Source organism: Pelodiscus sinensis, chromosome 9 (genome assembly GCF_052426305.1).
Source record: "Pelodiscus sinensis isolate ZL-2025 chromosome 9, ASM5242630v1, whole genome shotgun sequence".
Taxonomy (NCBI): Eukaryota; Metazoa; Chordata; order Testudines; family Trionychidae; genus Pelodiscus; species Pelodiscus sinensis.
In genome coordinates, this window is record NC_143060.1 from 33,527,282 (window position 1) to 33,554,476 (window position 27,195).

The window sequence follows — 27,195 nt, forward strand, 5'->3', positions numbered from 1 at the left end:
CACAAAAATTAGCAACAGTTGGTGAATGATCTCTGGGAAATTATTGGGCCCAAATGAAAGTCCATTCTCTTCAGTTAAATCAGGGAACAGTGTAATTTTAATTAGTATTTTAACAGTACTTTACAGTAGAGTATTTTACATTTAACAATTATTTCAATGTAAATCCAGAGCAACTCTATTTCTTCCTCTTTCCTGTCTCATGTGGCTCCTCACTGTAGTAGTAGAGAACCTAATGACACTATTTTATTCCCATAAGTAGCCTAATGAGAAGCTCTCTTGCTTGAAGTCAAGGGAGCTACTATAGATTTACAATTTTCACTGGTGTACTTGATATCAGAATTTAGCCATCATCTTCAAGATGTTAATTCTACATTGCAGCCTCATACGACTGGGTTTTCGACTGCAAGGAGTAATTCATTAAATGTAATATATGTAGGTGACCTTCTTTAGCCAACTGGACTCATGGATGAACTTGCCTTCTTCTGTTTATGTGCATAAATGGATAACAGCTTAAGATAGTGTCTGAGTAGTGTCCCTCGGGAAAGATATCTTACTTAGGTATGGAACAGAAGCATACCAAAAGCTATATAAAATGGTCATAGTCTTCTGCCAAAAGATATGTTTTAGCAATAGCGCTGATTTTGCTATGGTTCACTATGTTTTCCATTATATCTAGGATAAAGGATGATGCGGGCTTCATTTTCTTATGATTCAGGCAGCTAATCTAGAAACACAGTGGCTCAGCTTTCTCAACTAGGCTCTTCAAGTCTTCATTTGAACCAGACATATCCCAGGCACCATCTGTCCATCTGTGCAAATGTCAACACAGTCACTCCACTGCAGTCAGGATGTCTTGAGAAAACAGTTAGTCACATTGAAAAATCTAATCTCCTTGATCACAAAGTTCTAATGATAATTATAACATTTTTATAACTCCAGAAAAATTAGACCATATGCAGATAATGACAGAAATGACACTTTTGAAGTGCCAGTGTGCTATAAATAAAGGTGTTCAGTTATTGGCAACAGAACTATTTGTTATATTTTGAAAGCAGATAAATAACAAATAAGAATTTAAGATTTTTAAAAATTACAATACAGAAAGCTTTTTATGCTTTAACTCATTGATGTTTCTAAGCCATTCGCACCCAATTATTCTATTATCAGTACAATTCCAGTTTCATGTTGTCACTGCAATCGACTGGACAGCAGATATAAGGTTTTAATTCTACCATATGACAAAAAGCGGGATTTTTGAGTTTGCTGTAGCAGTACCCAACATCACTTCATGTATGTAATTTATAGCTGGCAGAATTCAAGTTTCTCTGTTAAGGGTATGTTAGTTTTACATGCAATACAGTAACACTGGAGTAAATTCCACATGAAGATTCACCTAAAGACAATACAAATGCTGTCCCAACATAGCACCAGGCCTTGCAAACACAGTTTAAAAAACCAACAATCTACTAACCACCACAACAACAAAACCCCCCACAACCCGCTCCCATGCACACACAAAACAAACAAACACCACGTTAGGTCTGTTTCTGATTTCACTTAGATTGGTTTTACACCAGTCCAATTCACTTGACTTCATTATGGTTATTCCCAGATGAAATCAGTGTGAGATCAGAATCTGAGCCTTAGGGTTCATCTATAGATTTCTTTTTATTTCCCTAGGTTTCACTTAATCACATGAAAAAATAGAAATACATATAACTTATTACTTTGAATATCTGATGCAAGAAAACATAAGGTTCAAAGAATACCACCAAGATTCTGGGATCATAGAATCAGAAGATACTAGAACTGGAAGGGACTTTGAGAGATCAAGTCCATCCTCCTGCACACGACAGGACCTAGCACCATCAAGATCATTGTAGACAGATGTTTGTTTAACCTCATCTTAAAAATCTCCAATGATGGAGATTCTACACTCTCCCTAGGCAATTTATTCCAGTGCTTAATTACAGTTAGCAAGTTTTTCCTAACATCCAACCTACATCTCCTATGCCACAATTTAAAGAACACATATTATCACTTAACATATATGAATGCATTTAGTATAAACAATACCCCCAAATGAACCAAAGGCTATTATTTGCACATTTGTATTATTTTGAGTGTTTTAGGAAAGTAGGTGAATATCCTGTAACTCCTTTAGTAACCTCCAATTGCAAAGACATACATTCATACTTGAAGGGAAAGGTGGTGTGGGTGGATGAAAGGGACAGTTATGTAGTGGTGCAGTTATTGTTCTATTCTTTTCTTATGATGAACTGAGGACTTGAACTTGCTGGAAGTTAAATGCCCTGAAATTCTTTTTTGAATCTCTCAGGAAAGGGCCTTCATGGGTTTATTGGGACCCAAGTCCATCTGTGTGACATTCCCCAAATCCTTGTGGTCTAATATTGTGAAACTTTCAACTGGAAAATGGTAGATAATCTCTGTAAGTTAGAAGTGTGAGGACTGCATCTCAGATGATGCAGATACAGTTGTTGCTTTATACCAAGATAAGCAACATGGCAAGTTCACTTTTGTATGCTAAATAAAATAAAAAATGTCAATATTTACACATAACCTTCAAGGCTCTTACTTTTAGCTTTTTAGTATTCAGTGCAGACAACATATTCTTTAGTCCATTACTAACAGCTTGGAAATTTAGTTAGAGGACGCAACCCAAATGTTCCTCCAAATGTTGTTTCCAAATGGTCATTGAAAAATGTTGTTTTAAAGGATGAAACCTTTATGTGAAGATATAAGAGCCCATATAAGCTGTACGGAACTCATCTGAAGATTAAACAACTAATGATAAAGATATTACTGTTAGTCATAGTTTAATTTGTTGATAACTAAATCACTAGAGACTTTTTACAAGCTTCTTGAAACCTAACTATTGTGTACTGTACATTCAACCCGTTTATACGCTGACACAAACAAATAAAAGCAATCATAATGATCAAAATGTAGTTAGAAACACAATTGAGAACATCTGTTTTGTAAGCAGAAATAAATTAGAAATACTGAAGTGGTTTGTAGAGGTGAAACTAAGGAATAAAAAAATAACCTACAGCACCTGGATTAAGCAGTTATAAAAAATGCATAAAGGAAAAATCTCATTACCCCCTGTGTAAACTCTCTACCCCATGAAATATATTTTATGAATGTTGCATCACAGTAATAAATTCAGTATTTGTTTTCCCATAAACTTTCCTTTTCTTGACTATTAGATTAGAAATAATGGCCAATAACACTGCTGTCTGCAGGATTAGGTTCTTTCACCAAGCTACTTTGAAATGACCTTCAATTTTTGGACTAGAAAGTAGAGCTGTGTGAATAATGGAGTTTTTAATTCACAATTCCAAAAAAGTGGAAAAAAAGGATTTCTATTCAAACTGATTTTTTTAAAATTTTCAGCAAATCAAAATGTGAACAAATTTTTATTTCAATTGAGCTTTCTTAAAGAAAATTTTCTTGAAGAAAATTACAAAACAAGTAGACATCTTGAACCAACAATCCAAACATTTCATTTGGAAAATGTTGAAACAAAACATTTTGATTATTTTGGATTTTATTTGGCATGAACAATTCAGACATACCAAAACAAATTCCTTAAATAGTTTGGTATTGTCAAATGTGCATTTTTTGCTGAAAATGTTTTGGACAAAAAATGTTGCACCGATCTACCTACTACATAGCAAATGCTTACCAGGAATCATCTTCCTGCATTCTGCAATTTTGCAAGTACTATACTAGCATTTCAATAAAACAATACAATCAAAATAAAAAGTAAGTGAATATAAATCCAATAGCATCACTGGAATCTAAGCCGTAAATATTAAAATTGCCCGATATCATGGAAGATTTTATGAGATTATTGTTAGTAAGGAATACATGAGAATATAGAAAGTTTCACCTAATCATAAAGCCAGGGTCTATAGCACAATGGTCTGCAGTTCCTATTTTCACTAGAAAAATCAAGTGCCATTAAAACAGGTGGGAAACTTCATTTTAAAAGTTCTCACTTTTTGTTTACAGTTTTAAAAATCTTTGGGTAAAAGCCCTGGGCATAAGTCTTCTCTCATTCATTTTACTCCTAAGTAGCTCAGTTGAAGTACTCAGTGGAGCTGCTCTGGATTTATGCAGTGTCAATGATTGCAGAATCTGTTCTATTGATTTGAAAGGAGTTACTCCTGATTTCTTAAGAGTGTGAGATGAGAATCAGGCTGAAGTTCTTTAGCAATTCCTTTAGCAATCTCCACAAATTCTCTGCCACACAATCATCAGTTTCTCCATAGAGCAACAATGGTAACGCCTGCGTTTGTGGGGATGTGAGAGGTTAAAAAGGAAGCCAGAATCTAGACTCAATTTGTAATTTAAGGGTATGTCTACACATCAGCATTATTCCAAAATAAGATTTAAAATAATGGCAAGCTGAAGGCCTTCTTACTCTGACTCCTGCAACTCTCACTTCACAAGGCATAAGGGAAGTTGAAGGAAGAGTGTTCTTCCTTCGACTTCCTGCTGTGTAGATAGCACCAAAAGCTGAACTAAGCTATTTCGACTTCAGCTAAGAAATTGATGTAGCTGAAGTTGCGTAGCTTAGTTCAAGTTCTGCCCTGCTGTGTAGATGTGCCCTAATAGATTACAAATGAAAAGGATAGAACTTCCCATTAACTGATAGATATTAAATGTCACAAATATAAAAACATTATCAAGTCAGGTTTGAATCTGTAGTGCTTTTCCTTCCATGATTAATGATTGGCCTCAAATAAGATGGGAAAAGGAAAGCCAAGTTCCCTTTGAACTAGCTTAAAAATGCCACAACTAAGAAAAAAATATTGTAACATCCATTTAAAAAAAAAAACAACCTCTACTAAAATGTAAAGGTCAGGAAAGATTTGGGTGTTTTTAAATGCTGTCTTGAAGAAATTTTATAAAGGTTAAGATGTCATGTAGTTTCAGAGTTACAGGCATTGGAGGGGGGCTGTGAGTGCCAGCTACACCTCAGGCCACTCAGTGACTGTGAGACACAATGACAGTGGACAGCAGGAGGCTGGCGGATCAGAGACTATCACTGTGCCACTGGGGAAAAGTGTGTATTACTCCCAAACAATACAGAGCTGTGTGAATATTTCAGTCACCAAGTTCCAGGCAGTGTGAGTTTGTATAAAATACAAAAATAGGCCTGAAACAATAACACAAGAAGGATCTAATTTAAATCTCCCAAATCAAAGAAATGCAGAGGACAGGTTCCTTCTTCGTCGTCCTTAACTCAATCTGCTGTGCCTGGCAATCGCATACATATAGCTTGCAGTCACACAGAGCCAAAGTCATCCCTGGTATAAGCCTACTGAAGTCAATCGAATTACACCTGGGGAGAATTTAACCTCATCTGTTTTGAGAGTCCTAATAATAAAGGGCTGAGAGATGGCAGAGTGATAGTCTTAAGTCTTTGTCTTCTTGCTTCGGTAGACAATTAACAATGCAGTGGGAATGGTGTGTGTGCGGGGGGCGGGGTGTGAGTGATTTCCTTTTGCTAGTTATGAACATGATGCCTCCAATCTCAAGGTCTTTCACTAACTCACCAATCCTTTCTGTTCAAACTCACTGCTCTCACTTTTAAGCATTTTGCACAGGTCTGGCCATGTCTACATCTCACTTCTCATCTCTGGTTGTTCTCCACATTTCCCACTAGGTCAGTGTTGGGTAACGTAGGCTAGTGAGTGGGCTGCTTGACTGGCCCTCCTCCTTCAGCTGACTGCTTGCACCCAATCAAATGTTACACAGAGGCCAGACAAATAATGGAAACCAAAACAAAAATAAAAGCTTACAAAATGATTGTTAATTCTGACTATCTTGACTGATCTAGTTATAGGATTAAGTTATAGGATTATATCATCTTTTTCCTACCTCTCCCTATTGTACACTGCAAGATCTTCATGATCCCCAGCCTGCCGTTTGGTTGCTTTGCATTGGTCAGGCAATATAAAGAAGCTAATTTAATGGGGCAGCTGAGAATTTAACTGGGTACCATAAATCTGGTATAGCTGGCTCAATGTCATCTGCTCCCAGTACCTACCCCTGGTACAGGGGCACACTGGGACATAGGTGCTACAGCACCTTGAATTACAGCAATCACCAGCCAGCAGAATAACCTGCTTAGGCTGCTCTAAATTATGCTGGGGACCTCAGGCAGCCCCAAGATTGGAAAAGCAACAAGGTATTTTAGAACAATCTGTCTCCCACTTTCCACTCAAGCAGGGCTTGGCTGAATCTGTGCCCTTTTCACTTCTGTTGAGTATCATGTGAAGTTATAGTGCAATTAAGTATTCACTAAAACAATGCCCAAGAATACCACCAAATCTTCTGAGCGTGTCAAGTTAAACTTTCTTTAATTTTTTAAATACTCCTCTAAAGCTCCAAACATTTTTTGCAGGTCTAATAAATAAAATGATTTCTCTGAAGCACTGAAATGGTTCTGCTGCAAGTAGTAAAATAAAAAGTTATCCCAAATTTTGCAACAGTGCAGATGCAAATAGCTATAAATATTTTTTTATACTAAGTAAGAGTATCTTTATCATTCTTGGAATAAAGAGAAATGTTGCCCATCTGAAATGATCTCTTACTTAGCAAACAGAACAGCTTTCCTCCGAAAGATGGACAACGTATATAGCTGGGTGCTAAAAACCTCATACTAGACATAAGGAACCATGCTATGGATAGTATGCATATGCAAGACTCCTCAAGAGATTTCTCCTTACTCCATTATCCTTGGCTTCTGAATGCTCACTGCACTAGCAGAACTTAGAGGCCCTAGTGTAATTTTATTTTTTCTCCATCTCTCCAGTAGGAAAGGGTATCTATATAGTATTTGAAACAACATCTCTCTCTCTCTCTCTCTCTCTCTCTCTCTCTCACACACACACACACACACACACACGCAAACCCCCTCAAATAAACCCCTATCTTATCTGTCTCCCACTTTCCACTCAAGCAGGGCTTGGCTGAATCTGTGCCCTTTTCACTTCTGTTGAGTATCATGTGAAGTTATAGTGCAATTAAGTATTCACTAAAACAATGCCCAAGAATACCACCAAATCTTCTGAGCGTGTCAAGTTAAACTTTCTTTAATTTTTTAAATACTCCTCTAAAGCTCCAAAACATTTTTTTTTGCAGGTCTAATAAATAAAATGATTTCTCTGAAGCACTGAAATGGTTCTGCTGCAAGTAGTAAAATAAAAAGTTATCCCAAATTTTGCAACAGTGCAGATGCAAATAGCTATAAATATTTTTTTATACTAAGTAAGAGTATCTTTATCATTCTTGGAATAAAGAGAAATGTTGCCCATCTGAAATGATCTCTTACTTAGCAAACAGAACAGCTTTCCTCCAAAAGATGGACACCGTATATAGCTGGGTGCTAAAAACCTCATACTAGACATAAGGAACCATGCTATGGATAGTATGCATATGCAAGACTCCTCAAGAGATTTCTCCTTACTCCATTATCCTTGGCTTCTGAATGCTCACTGCACTAGCAGAACTTAGAGGCCCTAGTGTAATTTTATTTTTTCTCCATCTCTCCAGTAGGAAAGGGTATCTATATAGTATTTGAAACAACATCTCTCTCTCTCTCTCTCTCACACACACACAGACACACACACACACATATGCAAACCCCCTCAAATAAACCCCTATCTTATCCTCTAGTAGACTAGTTATAGTGTTAAAATGATGCTGAAACACAATATTGAGGCAGATTTTTCTATCTAAAACTGGCTGGATTTTCCCCTAACAGCTGCACTCTAATTTTAATTAAATAATACCAGTTGTGCCTTATTTAACTAAGCCAGCACATCTTTCTTATGTCCTGGTAATGTATTATTTTCATTTTGTTATGTTTTTCAACCTGAAGGTTTGCCTCTAGATCAGTACAGTACTTCTGTTGATAAAAACTATGTCCAAAGAACACTAAGTTTGCAGAGTCAGGGGTATATTTTTAGCCATTGTAACTTCTGCCCTCCCCCCTTTTGGCAGGTGCAAATTGTGCCAACAAAATATGTGCCTGCAAAATGAACTGTGGGCAAAAAGTCTGCAAACCTGACCCTTTAGCTATCTTGCTTGCATATTCACAGAGGTACAAATATGCAGATGTAAATTGAAGGGCACCTTTCTAAAGTAAAACCCTGGAAATCCCAAAAGACAAGAAATGTCCAAGCTAAAATTCTAGCACAACTTTAACTCTTATAAATTGTATACTTTATACATTTTAATGATACACATTTGTATACAACCTCAGCAGTAATGAGTTCAACAATGCGATTTACCAGAAAAATAGCAACAGGAAATACTACTTATGTGCTATGCAGCTAAGTTAATTGACATTGCCTTTGGAACCCTAATTTTGGCAAAATAATCTTTGAAGTTCACAACTGTGTTGCTGATATTATTTGACTGGGAATGGTTTTTTTTCCTGGAGACTGGAGGAATAGGGCAGTGGTTCACTTGTGTACACTGTGACAGCTGTATCTTTGCAATGGAACAACAGAAAGCTTGAAATTTGCAAAATATCCTAGAAAGCAGCAATAATAGAGAGACCTGAATGTCATGTGATGTTATTCCTTTAATTAAAGATCCAGTCCAATTAAAGATAATGGAAGATTAAGCAAACCTTTGGTCTGCCCCAACATTTGTCCCCATAATATGATATGAAAAAAATTGTGTTTAAAAAAAAGTTTTTGCCTGCTTGGTTGTTACCTTAGAACTGAAGGCCATGGCTGTCTTGAAAGTAGCTGGTGATTATGACATCTCAAGCCAGTGAAAGCTGAACATTTGAGAAGGGAAAACTCAGCACTGCCCATCCTTCCATTTAGGTGTGAGAACAAATAATGCATCCTCTGGGACACATACAGAATCTTCCAAGGAAACCAAGGAAGGCTTCACCTCTCTGCCTGAGTTTTTTCCAGCATCACACAGAAGCAGACCAAACCTGTATACACAACTTTGAAAAAGTATCTGTCCTACTTGGCAGTTATGTGAACGCACATTGTAAGTCAAATGGTTTATTTGACATGTGTCATGTTTAAGGGTGTTACTTATTGTTTAAAATGTTAACCAGTTAAACGCTAGGTTTAACTGGTTAACCTTGGAGCATCCCCCTGCACATGACGCCATAGGCCCGGACTGACTGGAGGAGCTCACACTCCGCATCCAGAAGGGGCTACTTCAGTCTGGCTGGGCTGCTGGTAAACCAGTTACCTATAAGCATCACCAGTTAACTTTTTACATCCCTAGTCATGTTATCTGCAAATGTATTGTAAAATAAATCTGTGAAAGACTTAAAACTAAATCCGTAGGGATTTTTGTCTAAATACTTTAGACAGACCATCTTATGTTGTTCTTCAACAAAAACATAATTCTACAGATACCAGAGCACAGCAAGAGAAGGAGAGGAGTAAGGGAGAAAGTAGATTAGGTAAATTTCATTAAAGGAATAGCATGAGTTCTTGAGAATGAAGAAAGAGCAAGAAACAGAAGTAGGAAAGAAAATGAGCCCATAGGGAATGCAAAGGAAAACACAAAATAGAGCTGGAATCATTTTTTTTTAAATATACTTTGATCCTGCAATCTTTACCCTGCCAAAACTCTTATTGATTTGAAGGGAATTGTAACAGAGTCAAGGATGCAAGATGGGGCCCCATGTGAAGTAGAGATCCATGAAGAAAATTCTTTCCTTACTTCTCTGGAAGAAATAAATATATGGCTGTGTTACTAGTCCATCTCCTATTATGAACTGTAGAGCAATGTCTTCCCTGCACCAATGGAAAAAGAAAGAAGAAATGAAAAAGCCCAATGAAAGAAGCACCAGTGAACAACACTGGTGACTTAATGAAGCAGAAACGTATCCCAGTGAGACCTTGACTCCTCATTCATGCTAGAAAAGATGATAACTAGTGTTCTACCAGCAGGGCTACTAATATGGAAGCCTTTGGAAACCATTACATGTTACTGGTAAATCTCTTGTACTACATTTGGGTGAGTACCATTTCACATTAATAATCAGCATTGTCAAATGAGATGAACATTAACAGTGGCATACGTGATGTGCAAAACAAACCGGATGTTGTGATCCATGTGTAAAACTGCATGAATCAACAGAGCCAGAGCAGATGTGCAATTCATGCTGTGAACATTTAAGTGCTCTGTTCATGGAATCTGGTCTTCAGAGTTTAGAGAGCAGACACATGAACAATATTACAAGGCTAAAATGACTATACACACCTGTGTCATACATAGCATGAAAACAGAGGCATTATAGGTGTAAAACAGAGTACTACATAATGGTTGTGTTATGTTATAGGAAACAATATCAAAGAGCAGCTCTGTACCAGTGTTAAGAGCCCGCTCTTATAGAATAAAGCTGTAATTTTATTATAGAGAAAACGTCCATATTTGCATGTATGGGGAAGAATTCTGCTATCTCTGAAAGAACTGAGATAATTTTCCCAGCTATTGTTCAATTTGTTTCCATGATACCATGCTTCCAATGTCATGCACAACATTTTCTATATCCGTCACGAAAGCCAGTTTCAACTGTTATATGACTCTGGCTTTATCAAGATAAAAACAAAAACTGGTAATAAAGGTGTCATTGCACAAAGAGCACAGTTAATATTGGGCTGCGTCTATACTGGCATGATATTGCGCAAATACTTTTAACGGAAAAGTTTTTCCGTTAAAAGTATTTGCGCAAGAGAGCGTCTATACTGGCATGTGCCTTTGCGCAAAAGATTTGCTTTTGTACAAAAGCATCAGTGCCAGTGTAGATGCTCTCTTGAGCAAGAAAGCTCCGATGGCCATTTTCGCCATCAAGCTTTCTTGCACAAGAAATTAATTTGGCTGTCTACATTGGCCTCTTGCACAAGAATACTTGCGCAAGAGGGCTTATCCCTGAGCGGGAGCATCGGAGTATTTGCGCAAGAACCACTGATTTTGTACAGTACAAAGTCAGTGTTTTTGCACAAATACTCGCGGCCAGTGTGGACAGGCGGCAAGATTTTGTGCAAAAGCGACTGCTTTTGCGCAAAATCTTGCCAGTCTAGATGCACCCTGATTGTTTCACATATTTACTTAAATGGTTCCTATGTTGTTAGCACATTCCATATCAATGTCCACAGCATTTATTCTAAAGTGAAATTTTAGTCTCCTCCTCCCTCCTTTGTTTATGAATATCTGTGTTTCTGACAACTGACAAAGGGTACGCTGAAAACGTACAGTATCACAGTTGGCTATGTGCTATAGCTGGCATTTCTCCGCATCGCTTTGTTCAGCGTGTCTTAGCTCTGGAGAAAATGGCCTGGTGTTGCAGATCCAGTAGTAGTAACTGAAATGCTAAGCAATAATAGCCATCCCTACCTTAACTCTAGTGTCTTGTCTTTTTTTAAAGTCAATGTAGTGAATGTGAAATTTCTAGACTTGTTGCAGTGTTCGTTCTACCAATTTTCTCCATCCTCAATTTGGAGGGTCCAGTTTTCATGTCTATTCAAATACATGACATTTATGTTCAGACTACCAATAATGGTCCCACTTGTGGCGCTATTGTTTTTAACATGGACCCCAGTCTGTTGATATAATCAGTTCCTTCTTCATAGGCCTACTACTGTAGCAACTTCTGGTTACTGCAAATTTCGGTTTAAAGTGTACTAGTGAACTAGAAGTGAAAGCAACCCATATCCCCATACCAGCCTCCATATGTATCTTGAACATTTTATTATTAAAAAAACAAAAACAAAAACAAAAAAACCCTTCAGTAGTGATGATAATGAGACCACCAAAGTCTTTTGACTTGGGAACATGATTTGGAATATTTATATCTATCTAGTTCAATAAAATACAGAATGAAACACAAAATTTGGAATATCAAGCTATTACAAATTGCAGCTAAACTAAATTATGAAAACCTTTTTCAAGGCATTTCATATAATAGCTTTATATAAATTAGAAACACTGGATCAAATTCTGTTTTCAGTCAAACTAGTATAAATTGGGAGTAACACTATTAATTTTAGTGGAGTTACTTTGAATTTATGTTAAATTTAAGCAGGAAAAGAATTGGTCCAACTTCCTTGTTGCTCTGTCAAATAGTCTTGTTTCTGATTTTATGTATCAATAGTAGTGGAATTCCATTGACTAAATGGAACTATTTCTTATTTACATTGATGTAATCCAGAGATTCCTATTTATGCAATTTTAATTTCCTTTTCCTCTTGCACACTGAAGGGAGAATACTTAAGATGGAAAAAAAAATCCCTGGATCCAAACACTTCTCAAACTTTGAATTTTTTAAAATCAAGATCCTAGTCTTATGTTTTGGGACCAACTGCAGTGAATATGCATCATATTTTCCCACTGATTTAAGAGTACTGTGATCTTGGATAGTCTGGTTCAGGGCGTTAATGCTTTGCTTTCATCTTTGGAAATGTGGGTTCAGATCCTCATGAAATGTAAAAAACAACATCAAATTCTCTCCCACACATATACATTGCAAACTACACATTTACATTTAAAATACCTACATACGGCTGGTCAATATTAACTTGTCACATCACTCTATACTTTAAAAGAAATCATCCTTGATAATAAAAGGGAAATGAATAAATAGGTGATAATCTCACAGGCAAGAAATCTACAGGTAGCAATGCATGACCATATCTCAACCTATAGACTTATAAACATGTTCGGGTATGCATCACATTTTTTAATAATTTCAAACTCTTAGTAAATAAGATTCTTGTTCTTTTCCTTTAGTTTGATGGAACCAACAAACTATAGTATCAGACAGAGACAATTATTGCTTGTATAGACATACAACCTGACAAAAGGCAGGGGAAAAATTAAAATAAAACCAAAACAAAACCTGTAACAAAAAACTCTAAGGAGAACAAAAGAAGTATGCTAAGAGAAAATGTGGCACACATACTTTATACATGTTTAATTTCTGTTGTTTTGGTTGGAAAACAGCTGCAGGTGTCCTCTAATTATATCACCATTTTCACAAATATCAACTGTCATATTTAATTTGTTACATTTGCCATACAGCCTCCTCGAACAGAACACTTCTTTCATTACGCATTTAGTGCCAGAGTTTCTAACATTCAAGCTAACTTTCAAGCTAGTCAATTAATGCATTATTTACAAGTTAAATGTTATTAAAAACAGATTCTTAATTTACTAATGATTCAGAAGACCCCAGGCAATATTCCAATTTGTTTTTCTTGAAAATGGAATAACACTTACAACAAGGGGGAAAATAATGTCAAGGATATTTTGGCCTAATCATCTGTGCTATAGTTTCTGCTATGTTTTTTCTATCTCCTAATTCCCCCTCCTCTTTTTTATATTGTATTTTGAACACATCAGCTAACCAGTTGCAGCATGATTAAGAGGAAAGGTCTATGAAAAATGAAAAACAGCACAAACACTATTGTGAGTTTTGTTTTTAAAAAGCACCAGGCAGCCTGGAATGATTCAATACACATGTTCACCATACAATACAGCACATTTTGATTTACAGCACCATTCTAGCATTACAGCAGGTTAAGAAGGTTAGAAGTCAAGGGAAATTAAATGTTATTAGCATTCTACTGTTGTCGTGCTGCACAATGTGAGTACATACCTTTTCAAATGCACTTTTAAACTCAAATTTGTTTCTAAAGCTTTTATCTCATCAGAAACTTTCATGAGCACTTGTGCATAGTTAGCCTTTTCTATTTTTGTACTGCTTTTCCTCTCACATATATGGTTGTTCAGATGCTTCATTAAAGAGTAATTCCTCTCTTATTCCCTCTCCTTCACCCCTAAATTCCAATCACCTACGATATGGTGGGTGCCATTAAAATCAGAATTACTATTTGAAGGTAATTATTGTTCGAACATTTAATATACTGGTATTTCCACAGTAATGCTAATTAATTTCAAACACTAAATGTCAACATTTTAATGATGACCATTGTGGCGTCAAGATAATTGTGTCAGTGTATTTGTTTTAATTTGAGAAAATATGACATGCAAACAGGAGTTCGTGATTGTACATGTTTTTAGTCATAGCATGGATTTTAAATGATAGGTGTACCTTACTTACACATTTTGGGTCTGGCATTGAATGTGAATTTTGGGTTGGTTAATGTTGGATTCGATGTTCTGGTTTAGTCTATCACAGAGATAGGCCTATGTTACAAAACTCAAAATTAAATATGGATGAAAATATGGATCCAAACTGTGTGTTTGTGTGTTCATTGGGAAGATAGATGTAGGTAAAGACAGTCAGATGTGAAGTTCTGGTTTAGGCTATAGATGGGTCAATATCCAGATTTAAACCTTTGAGGCCTCAGTTACTTAGGGTGAGCTTCCATGGACAGCTAAATGTTTCATTCCCCCATTTTGTGGATGTACCACATAAGGGATAAAAATCTACTACTGTTAACAGTTAACAATGTTGCACCCTTAGCTTAGGCAGTGAAGGTGGAACTAAAGGTCCAGGTTCTACCCCGCTGAAGAGCTGTTGTAGTGGATCATTATCAAAGCATCCTTCAGAAAGTTTCAGATTTTGAAACTAATTTTGTATTTATTCAACTTTTACAATCATTTCTCTGTACTACCTGCATATCACATACCAAGAACCTGCACTACATTGTGCGACTGAATTAGTTGTACTGTGACTCAAACAATGACTTTGATATTTTAAGTACTAAGATTCCTTCCTCATAATGAAGCTAACAAAAAACCTCCTCAGCTACACAACCTTGAAACACATATTCACTCTCTACTCTGGGTGGGCCCCACTGAGATAGAAAAAACAACCCTCAGAGCATTGAGTTTGCTTAAAAGCAGACTTAAAATTAAACAATCTATATCCGCACAAAGACACCCAACAATACTAGAGTAATATTTCCTAGCTTCTAAAACCTTAACATAATGGGTAAATCTTTTGGGAACTTTTCAGGTGCCACTGAGTAAGACCTGCTTCCTCTGCTTCTTTGCAAGAAAGAGGAGAGAAGGGGTGTGTGTGACTTGTTACTCACTTGATCAGAAGAGTTTCTGCAAGAACTCCGAAACAGACAGCTGCTGCGTGGAATACTAGACTGGGTGGAGGGTCCTTAAAAGCTACCATCATTCTATAGACTGCAAAGGGAATGATAGCCATTACTGCCAGGACCAAGCAGAAGAAGAGCCAATTCTGCCAGTGGCACAACAGGATTCTCCACACCGATCCTTTCTGTAGCTGGTACTGGGATAAAAAAAAAAAAACAAACAAACAGGTGAATTAATGCTGTGAAACTATGAGCACTAAACGCTAATGGCACAGGGCAGTACACCTAAGTGATGATTCACATCTGACAATAAATATACGAATAGCTGTTGAAAGCTTGTTTGATTTTCACAAAGGAGATTAAACAAACATTCATTTGTTCATTAGTCTTGAGCAACACTTTTATGGCAAGAGATGCATTAAACCTTAACATATATCTGCAACCAAGGTATTTGGGGTTTTTAAAGATTAAGAACAAAACCATGCATACTGTTTACGCAGAATGGCCTTGAACTACCTGTAATGGAGTGAGATATAGTTATTACACATGAACATCGTTATTATACATGAATCTTTATCTTGTTGCAGGCTAATAGGGATGCCATGTTTTCAAAGATAAAGACTTAAAGGGCCCAATTCTGCAGCTGCTGGTGTACCTGCATAAACATGTTTTCCTTGAATAATTTTTAAAAAGCAAGTTGTTTAAACTGGCTTCCTGACTTAAATTATGCTGAACTGATATCCTTCCCCCATTATAAAGTCACTGCTTGTTGCAGTCTGCACTGCAGGGTGATAGTCTCAATTCCTGGCTTGTTCAGGATAGTCCCCAAAAGCGATGGCTCTGTCCAGCATGCTGAAAGTTTGAAAAACAAAAAACAAAGCCCAGATGTAACTTTGATAAGAAAAATCTCATCTGCATCATGAATTGAAAGTATTTTACTATGTCAGTTTTGTGCACTCCAATGTTGGAGTGACTTGAGATCACAGCGCTGACTCACGGCTGTGTCAGAGAAGCACATAAAATGACTTAGGAAAGGATAGGTGTGTGTGTGTGTGTGTGTGTGTGTGTGTGTGTGTGTGTGTGTGTGTGTGTACACTTGCAATGTTGGTCCTCAGACACTTTGATGCTCACTTTATGCTCACCCTGGGACAGCCACAGGATAGGCCACACTCCTGGTGTAAATTACAACCATCTGCTCTACATTATACCTACCTCCAATAATTCCAGGGGACTCTTATGGCAGCAAGGATCAGGAAGTGCCAGGCTACTCAGAGCATGACCCTTCTACTGGCTGCAGCAGGGGTAGAGCAGGGACATAGGAGAGCTTTATGCCAATGGAAGATCTCATTAAGCAGACTAGATCCTTCAGTGGCTGGTATATTGGCTTTAGGGCCCCATTGGTGCAGTGAAAAGCAGCCTTAGCCCAAAGAAGAACCTATGTCCATTTCTTTTGAGCTGCAGGGCAAAACTGGAATGTAATTAAAGGACAGAAACTAAAGACTTCAGAAGGTGTAAATCACTGTAGCATCACTGAGTTTAATATGCCCATTCTAGATTTCACTAGCCCAGAGAGATTTAACCTGGCTCAAGCAAACCAGCACTGTGTTGTCAAGCACACAGATGAACATAATTTGTTGGGGAAGAGTCAACGTGGTTTTTGTAATGGGAAATCATCCTCGCCAATCTAGTAGAATTCTTTGAGGGCACCAATAAGCATGTGCACAAAAAGGATCCAGTGGAAACAGCGTACTTAGACTTTCAGAAAGCCTTTGACAAGGTCCCTCACCAAAGGTTTTTAAGCAAAGTAAAGTGTCATGGTAATGCACTATGGAAAACAATCTTAACTATACATATAAACAATGGAATCTAAAGAATGGAATCTAAATTAGCTGTTAGCACTCAAGAAAGAGATTTTGGAGACACTGTAGATAGTTCTCTGAAAACATCCACTCAAAGTGCAGTGGCAGTAAAAAACTGAGCAGAATGTTAGGAACCACTAAGAAAAGGATAGAGAATAAGACAGAAAATATCATATTGCCTCTACAGAAATCATGATACACCAATATTTTGAATGCTGTATGCAGATATGGTTGCTCCATCTTAAAAAAAAATCTATTGGAATTGGAAAAAGTAGAGAAAAGTGAAACAACAATTATTAGGAGTATAGAATGGCTTAATAAGACTAAGTCTTTTCAGCTTGTAAAAGAGATGACTAAAGGAGAATATGATATGATCAAAAATATGACTGATATGGAAAAAGTAAATAAGAAAATGTTATTTATTCCTTCTCATAACACAAGAACCACAGGTCACCAAAGGTACGTGTATACTACCAAGCAAGATTGAAGCTGCTGCTGTTGTTCTTCCAGGTTTTGAATTAACAGTTTAGTTAAGTCAAAGTGAGATGCTGGTAACCAGTGCTTCAAAAAAAAAAAAAAAAAAAAAAGTGCTGGTACTCCAGGGGAAAAATTGTTGAGCAAAAAAAAAAAAGCCAGAAACAAATAAACCCGGCAGTGGGGCCGGAAGTGCCCTTTTAAGAGACATGGCCCCTTTGAGAAATGCGTCTGTCGGCCATTTTCATTACAGAAGTGCCGTTACGCTCCGTTCTTTCCAGTTAAGCTCTGACTGGAAGTGTACGGGCAGTACCATCACAAAAAAAGCACTGCTGGTAACCCTGGTTTCATGGGGAGTAAGGGAAGTCGAAGGAAGAGTGTTCTTCCTTTGACTTCCTGCAGTGTAGACAGTGACAAAAACCAAGTTAAGCTACTTCAGCTACGCAATTAACATAGTTGAAGTTGCGTATCTTAATTCGACTTTGTCCTGTTGTGTAGACATACCCCAAATGCAATTAATAAGCAGCTGGTTTACAACAAATAAAAGGAAGTATTTTTTCACCTGATTCACTGTCAACCTGTGGAACTTCTTGCCAGATGATGTTGTGAGGGTCAAGTTTATAGCAGGGTACAAAGAAGAACTGGAAAAGTTCATGGAGGATCAATGGCTATTAGCCAGAATGGGCAGGGAGGGTGTCCCTAGCCTCCATTTGCCAGAAGCCAGGAATGGGGGACAAGGAATGAATCACTTGCTGATTACCTGTTCAGTTCATTCCCTCTCGGGCACCTAGTGTTGGCCACTCTTGGATACTGTAGCAGATACTGGGATAAACAGATCTTTGGTCTGACCCAGTATGGCTGTTCTTACATGCCTCTTTTCCCAGTAGGCTGTTTTTTGTGAGCCATGTTGCATGGTGTAATGTTAGACGTGACTGGGTCAGTGCATACGTAATCACAGATCTCATGTTTCCCATTTATGTATCTTTGGGTCTTCACCTCATTTTACCAACTGACTACATAAAAGGTTACAACATGCAAAGCAAAAGAGCTCATGTTGTTAGCTTCCTGAACTTGGAAAAAATAAATTCCTAAATGAGTGTAAGCACAACAGACTAAACATCATATACCACTGAAATTGATGGAAGATGGCATCTGGACATTATTATTAATTTAATAATATACTCACTTTATTATTATAATAATCTTATATGTGGATTATTATATTGCAACCAATGAGGGCAATACATTTACTTGACTCATTATAATTCATCTTTCTATTCAGACATGCAGTGGTAACATTGGTGAACAGCATTGTTTTCGGAAGACAATTACTGACATCTCGTGACATCGTTCTTCATTTGTTGTAGGGTTTAGAAGTGGAGCTCTTAACATGGACCCTGACAGCACTCAGTAGTTCTCCATGGCTCTTTAATGCCAAAACTAATTAAACACAGATTGTGCTACCTGTTGTCACTAAACTGTTTCTTCATAAATCCTGGCCTGGATTTAGTACAGGCTGAACCTCCGAAATCTGGGACTCTCTGATCTTGCAACATTTGTGGTTTGGAGTCCCGTCCCCAGGGATATCTAGCAAGCAGGACTAGTGAGCCCTATCCCCCAGGGAGCCCCATCCAGGTGGGGCAGCAGCGGGACCAGTGAGCCCCATTCCTGGGGAGCCCTGGCCAGGCGGGGCAGCAGCAGGGCAGCCAGAAGCCAGGGATCCCTGGCAGAGAGCAGCAGAAGCAGGGCAGCCCCATCCCTGGGGATTCCCAGTTGGGCAGGGGAGAAGCGGAGCCATGGCAATTTGGGGGCTCCATCCTTGTGAGCCCCAGTGGGCCAGACCCCAAGTCCAAGCCCTGCAGGCTGGAGCCCAGTGACAACGGGACCAGAGCGGAGCCAGTTGAAGGGAGGAGAACCATCCTGGGAGGCTGGTGGCAGGGGACCTCCCCTGATCTGGCAAATTCCCTCATTCAGAACAGGCCAGGTCCCGAGGGTGCTGGACAAGGGAGGTCCAACCTGTAGTCAGGGAAGGGACTGCTTGACTACATTACACATCCTGCTGATTACCTTGCACAGAGACTACAAAATGTGAACTACTGCAAGAAATCTCATGGGATAATAATGTATTATATGTGGAAGGGAACTTCTCAGTGAAGACTGCTGCTACTCCCATGCCATGTACTGTACAAATGTCTCCGAAGAGCTTACAATTTTCAGACAGTTGTGAAATGTCCTCCATTCAGCATAAGCCCTGTAAATAATTAAACAGAGATATACCTGTCTCATAGAACTGGAAGGGACCTTGAGAAGTCATTGAGTCCAGTCCCCCACCCTCATAGCAGGACCAAGTACCAACCCTGACAGAATTGCCCCAGACCCCTAAATGGCCCCCTCAAGGCTTGAGCTCACAACCCATGGGTTTAGCAGGCCAATGCTCAAACCACTGAGCTATCCCCCCTCCTGATGAAGGACTATAACACCCTTCTAGCTTGGGATTGCAGATTCTTCTGAGACTTACGTTGCATCTCTCAGTGATGCTTTGCTATATCTATACATTAAGGAGCTTTGTAAAATACGCAGAGAATTGTATATAGCTCATAGAAGAAGAAAAGCAAAAGATTTCCCTTTTCCATATTTGAATTGGATTGCAAATGCTCAAAGTTAAGAGAGGCAAATCAGTTGGGGAAGAGTAAGAACCTCTGCCTAGTCCAGAAATATGAGGACTTCTCGCACACCACTTCCTTCCTTCTCTCTGACTGCTACTGCATTCATCTACCTCCTTCTCCACAATCTCCAAAAACTGCCTGACTACACCCCTGCCCAGGCTCCTCCAACTGGGTCTAATTTGCTTTATGGATAGGCCCAAACCTAACCATGGAGCCACCTACCCTTGAATTTTGATAAGGTTGGATCTGGATCCAATGCTGTGACTTGAGCAAGTTCTACTTTGCCTCCCAAACATGACAACATGCTCCATCTCCAACAGGCTAAATTCCTACTCTTCATTCCATGAATGGACAATAAAATTCCCTTTACTTTGATGATCCTATTGCATGACCCAGCAGTGTTCAGGCATCTGGATGCTAGTCAGTTGAAACCTTTTGCATGGCGGGGCATGAATCCTACACTAATGTGAAAAATCTCACAGCATAAGGAACTTTAATTGCAGCTAGTCAGAACCTAACAGGTCAGTTGACAGTCTTGCAACTTATTTTTAAAGGCAGAGATATGCTATTGGACTGTTGTGAGCTAAGAGGAATTCAAGAGATCTAGCAGAAGATTGCAAAGAGAGAAGGCCTGTGCGGCAAGATGATGGAAGCTAGATGTTATTGTATGGTCATAAGGAAGCAGGAGGGAACAAGGAGGGTGTTGGAGGATGTTTAGGTGGACGAGTTAGGGTTATTATGGGAGTCACATGGAGGTAAAGAAAAGAGAATTAGAAAGTAACCAAACCCTTGCATTCTCTGTTAAACAAGAGAAGACCCAACCCTTAAAGATCAGATGAAGATCTAAAAGTTCAAGGGTGTTCATATATGGGGTTTTGCTTTACTACCATCTCTTTTCTGAACTATGTGAGGTTCACCCATCAATAAAGAAAGCCCATGCTAGAACCTGATTCACAAATGCACGTTCTGAAAGCTGAAATGGCAATACTCAGTACAGAATAGGACCTAACGTTCTTAGCACACTTGACTTTTGTAAAGGATTGTAGGGGCCGGTGTTCCCTGTAAGATCAGTGCTTGGGTGGCTGCCCAGGAGAAATTCAAATGCTGCCCACCTGATTAGCAGAGCGCCCACAGAATCCACAGTCAGCAGAATGTGTTTTTACTGGTGCTACATATCCACACATGCATGTTTTGTGCACATAACAAAATTTATTCCACTCACAGATGGAAAAAAATTAGAGGGAACATTGGTAGGGCTAGGCTAGAAAAAGGACACCTATTATGCCAAATTAACTTCACTGCACTACCTGGCTATCTTTTTTTTTTTTTTCTTTTTGAAACTCAAGAGAAGGTACTAACTGAAGAGGAACCTAGAACATGCAGACATGTACTGCATTCCTCTACAGAGCCATCACACTTTTGAATTTTCATTTTTGGTGCCATTCAGCTTTAAACAGGTAGCATTTGAGTGGCAGCAGTTTCTCCAAAGTGCATACCTTATATTAGAGTATCAAAAAAGTTATTTCAAGGGCTGTGTTGCTATGTGATTATAAAAACAGCTTTGTAGGAAGAAATGTCACCAATAAGAGCTTTTGGAAAATAGAAAACATTTAGCTATTGTGAGATTATTTTTTGGTGTCGTTGTTTAGAAGCACCTGAAATGACTCTACCTTATCTCAGCACATTTGATCGGCAGTGTGACTCACACTGCGATTACTTGAAAATACTGGAGAAGTAAAATATATATAACCCGTAGGTAGGATTAAATGCGGGTCACAAGAAATAATCAGTGTTTACAGCACATTTAACCTGGGTGAGGTAAGTTCAGATTTTATTTAAGAGTAAATTTCTAGTGGCGGTGTGTGTGGCAGCAAGGATACACGATTGCTATGCCATATGCCAATGAACTTTTGCTGAGTGTAATAGACTGAGAGTGCACAAAACAAGAATCATTTCTTGCCATAATTAAACTGTGAAACACATTTGCTTAAAAAAAGTTTTAATTGCAATTGGCGTTTCCAATCCTAGTGCTGGAGGCAGTTGTCTTACTGAAAATTGATGACATTCATGGCCTGACAATAGGCAAACTCAGTAGAAAAGCCTGTAAACAAGCTTCTAGCCTGCCTTAGTATTGGCTTAGCCATTGGAGAAAGCATTTTTGTTGTTACACTATTATTAAAACAGGTTGGAAAGAGACCCACATGCACTTCTATTGAGCTCACAATTATCATACTATAGACATCACAAACAATACCATTTTTCAGCCACATGGCCACCTCCAGCACTGATTTAACAACCGCAACCTCAACATTTTATTTCTGGGGGGAAATTATTTTTATCTTGAGAACAATGGAAACTGCTGGGCTGAGCAAAAGAAGTGCAGCTGACAGCCAGCCTCTCAGAGTCATGCTCGCTCCCCACCATGTAGCATTACGCTCCCATTTGAATACAAGAGTGGCAGCTCTTCACTCCATACTGTGCAGAAAAGAACTGGTATTTGGGTGGGGTTGGCCAGGACCTATATTAGAGTGCCAATTTCAAAAGTGCACAGAAGAATCACCTTTTCCAAACCATATGTCATCCTGCTGTGTGTTATTTCAGCAACAAAGAGCCATCCCCGTCAATGTGATAATTTGAAAGAAGGAAATGGGGGAATTGCTTCCTCATACCGACGACAAAAAAGTCTCTGCTTTCATCTCCTTCACTTGAACTCTCTCATGAGATGGGTCAAGGGGCACATTCTGGATGCAAAGATTGAAAAAAAAATCAATTTCAATGTAGCAGAGGGTCTAAAAAACAGACATGGGTCTGTAGCTAAATCCTGCCCTGCATCACTGACCTGGGACATTGAAATGAACATGGTGGATCTTAACATATATTGAGAATGGAGTTCTTCTTGCATAGTCAATAATAAATATACTTACATGAGTACAGGTGACAATGGAAGAAGATGGTCCAGTATGTGTACAGTACTGAGGAAAAGCTATATTACATTTTTAATAAAGATGGATGACAGCAGAATACTATTTAATATTTATAGCATCTCTTGCAATAAAGCCTTTCTCTATTGTATTCCGTCTCAGTAGAAATCCCCCAGTATAACTACCTCTATAGCTCACAGCCGCATGACACAGAATGACCTCACCAGATCTGTAGCTGTATTATGAATGCAGTGTTAGTCACAACCATAACAGAGAAACTGGTCCACTTCATTCATCCTTGTGCAAAGAGGTCAGTGCAGGTGTGCCAAATGAAGGTACCTATGCAATCATTATAGCTCAAGAGTCTCCTAGATAATACAGCTGAATGAACTGAGTCCGGGGTAAGACAGACTGAGGCCAAAGCTCAGTTTTAGTCCCTGATTCAAATTTAAAGTGCTACCACTGGATCCATGTGCCTATGACTGGAAGCAAGTAGTCTAAAGATTCAGTTTGGGGTAAGAGGCTTAGCACAATGGTTGAAGTAGCCCTGTGTTTACTTTATGTGGCTCTGATATTTGGTGGGGAAGAAAGGCCCAGAAATGCACAATATTGACGTCTGAAGCATTAATTCTGTCCACTGAGCAGGTACAAGACAGGCAAGCTTCTCTACCTGGGGTCACAAATATGTGTCAACCCTGAAGTGGAGGGACCAGTTTTTAGGGGTGAGAGGTCAGTTCATCACCTATGCAGGTTAGTGCTAGGCCTCTCCTGTCACTATCCGCCTGTGTGCAAAATGAGATACAGCATTTGTGATGTGAGCAATTCCCCATCAATATGGACACTAAGGACTATGAATAAAACTACTGATTGATTGTTTACTGGACAGTGAAAAGGTGGCAGATGATAATGATTTTTGTCACTACTACTGCTGGGCAATTTGCTTTCAATATTTGCTTTACTCCTCCCCTTTGTGCTCCCCTTCCATAAACAATGAGCAGTGTTTTTCTTAATGAACATGCGTGTGGAAAGCAAATTTCCAAATCACATGCACAGCATTTGTGAAAACCCAGTGTTCAATCCACATAAACAAATCTATGCCCCAGAAGTCTGTGCCAGTCAGAAACAATGGCATGGAACTTATCTGCACAACCAAGCAATGCAGCTCAAATTTAGAATAACCAGTTAAAATACTCAAAAAAGTATAGTGTTAAGTATATCTGAATGGTGGAAAAATCCAGGCCATGTGAACTGCTCACTGATATTCTGTGAGCAGAATAAAAGAATATTGCATAAATGGTTTGTTGCTAAAATGTAATCTGACTGTTAATCTGGGTTGTATCTGAACCAATAACATAGTGCAAATCTAACCTTGTTTTAGGGGAGAACCCTAAAGGTCAAGCCTTTGTATCCTATTACCAATCCCTTGAGTCATTCAATCTCCCCTTAAAATTCTTTGTGCATGTTTTTAAGAAATATCATACCTGGAGCTTAGTACACATGAGGAAGCCTACAATAATATGCCAGTGTGTGTCTGGTAGAGGAAAAACAACTTCTGTAAGGAAACAGCTTTCACTTGCAAGCTTCCAAGGGTTCGTTGTAAACAACGGTGAGAAAACATCCCCATTAAAATATGAAAAATATATCTGGCAAGACTTTTGATGATATAAATGGGGGCACTCCATTGAGACACTGATTCACACGGCACAGAATTTGGTCCCCAGAGATGGTATTTTTCTACATTTCAATACAGCAAGCGTATTGTATCCCAGTATTGTTATAGATGTCCTCATATGGGCACTTTGGTTTATTGTTCTTGGGGTTTGCCTCAAATATCACCATTTCTGGTCAGGAATTACAGCTGAAACTGACACAGTGCTGAAAATCTGGACTTGGGCTGGTCCCTAGCTATGTGCAGTTGAGCTTTATTGTTCAACTGAATTAGCTTGGATTAAATGCAGCCTGCAATTCACTTTTTTTTTTTTTTTTTTTTTTGCTGCCCAGTGGACTGTTTTGCTGCACTGGAAGAGTCATGACCCTCTCTCCCTTGACACTTGGACACAATTTATACTGTCTATTTTACCCTTGGAGAGACTCACAGCTGGTCTGCATGATACCCCATATCGTTTTTATGATAAATGAATGCCTCTCTTAAAGTATCTTGGTCTTGGTATGGTAAACGATATGCTGTCTCCAAAGACAGAACAGCTTCTATTAGATGCAGCTATTACCCAGCCTGTTCCATTTTTTTCATTTCCTCCTTTGTTTTAGTTTTGATTTTCTTTTCTCCTTTTCTATGTTACTAATTTTTTGTGATCTTATCAATCAGAAAATGTTTTGGCTCTTCTGTTTCTGAGGAGGGTTTGTTTCCATTTTAGCTTGTTTTGTAGATAATTTCATGTCTTCTTTGTACTCAAAACTGTAAAAAGACACCTTTGAGCATGTGGTTTTTCAGTATGTCTTCAGAAACTAGTAAACAAGACCAAAACAATTTCTAGAGATAGTTTGGAACGAAATCCACCTCCTTCAGCAGTAACAAGAGAAAGAAAGTAGCAACTAGAAAGCAGTTTATAAAATTGGGAGAGGACGTTATGGTGGTTTTATTTTTTAATATCTATTATGAGTCCCAGATATTGAATAAGCAAATGTTATTTCCCTCTCAATTTCCATGCTTGCTTTCTCTTTCCTCTACTTCAAGACTGGCACTGGATGTGCAGGAAAACATGGAAAATGTCCTGGATCGTTTTGAGTAGTATGTGATAATAAGAAACCATTTCCTGTTGATCTTCCTACTTCCCTGTGATTTGGAATATCTGTTTTTTTTTGGGGGGGGGGGAGTGCAGAGATCGGAGGATGAGGGATGAGGAAAACTTTATTTTATTTTATATTTTTAGGATCTCATGAACTGAAACTGAAAAGGTGAAGAAACTAGAAAACAGATAAGGTCCCAGAATACCACTTTCAGTCAGAGTTTTAGAGATAAAAAATGGTGCAGGCTCTGCACCATCCAAAGATTCTTTTCTGTAAGGCCAGATCCACTGGCTTTAGATAATCTTGGAACTAGAATACTGGCATATTGGAGGATCCTGGTCCATGACAAAACTGTCCATTTAAAACTGTCAGAAAGCCAGGAAGAAAGAGGGCTGGAGTAAATTTGGGACAGAAGATCTGCAGTAAAGGAGAAAGAGAGTGTAATTGCAGGGATAATCCTGTCTTCCCCATTCTTTTAAAATCCCTTGTTCAGGGTCAAGGAGGAATTTTCTGTGATTATTCATTGCATGATGTCAGCAGCCAACTAATTTTGAACCAGCATTACTCCGCTGACTTGCATCTAGAATTTATTTATTTACACCTGGGCAAAGCATTTATAAATACTATTGGGATGTGGTTTGATAGCTTTGTACACCTACTTTGCACATGAACACATGACAACCCACGACAGTGAAGAACTAGGCCTGTAGTCTGTTAATACCACGGAACAATTTGAGTGGAAACAACATTTTCCCTGCCTTTGAACTGAAGCGAGTGTGGAATAGTATCCTTTAGCTCATTAAAATATATGTAATGGCGAGTGAAGCTGAAAACATGTATAAATCGTTTGACTTTGCTGAGGAAGAAGATAAGACTAACTATGACTTCATGCTAAAAAGAATGAGATGTATTTCATTCTGGCAAGGAATATAGTACACAAAGGATTCAGAGGTTCTGTTAAAACATGGGGATTGCCCTTTAAGCAGAGTCTTTTCACCACTCCTCTTCACTGTGGAGATCCCTTTTGCAGCCAGCTGTGCCAAATTTAGGGTGACATTGTACCACTGATGTTATGTAGAGTGGCCCTATTAAAGGAGAGAATTAGGCCAAAATCTCCAAGTTAATTGAGACCACAATAGTCTCCTCTTTACTGGATTGTGGATTGGCTTCCCCTGGATAATGCCATGATTTTGTCATTTCCTGTCGGACATCAAAAATGTCTCAGAAAGCTTTTAAAGGAAAATGAGAAGTTTGCAAGGCCCAGAGAGAGTGGAAGTTTATATGTGTAAGGGGACTCATGGCCCCTTACTAAAACTCAGTGGGGACTCCCTAGCCCCTGCCTTAGGAGACTACAACAAGGTTAGGGGTCAAGCCCCCAGGATTCCTGGGCCCAGCCTTGTTGGAGTTATGAGGACTCTGACACACAAGATAGTGG

The 27,195-nt window shown here is 38.6% G+C and overlaps 1 protein-coding gene across 2 annotated transcripts in view; it reads right to left on the reverse strand.

Annotated features, from left to right (window-relative positions):
- LOC102444672 (uncharacterized) overlaps window positions 1-27,195 on the reverse strand; it is a 214,248-nt gene that overhangs the window by 13,132 nt on the left and 173,921 nt on the right. For both annotated transcript variants that reach the window (XM_006120245.5, XM_075936411.1), the window contains exon 4: window positions 15,084-15,289. In XM_006120245.5, coding sequence (XP_006120307.1) covers window positions 15,084-15,289 — 206 coding nt within the window. The remainder of the gene's footprint in view (window positions 1-15,083; window positions 15,290-27,195) is intronic.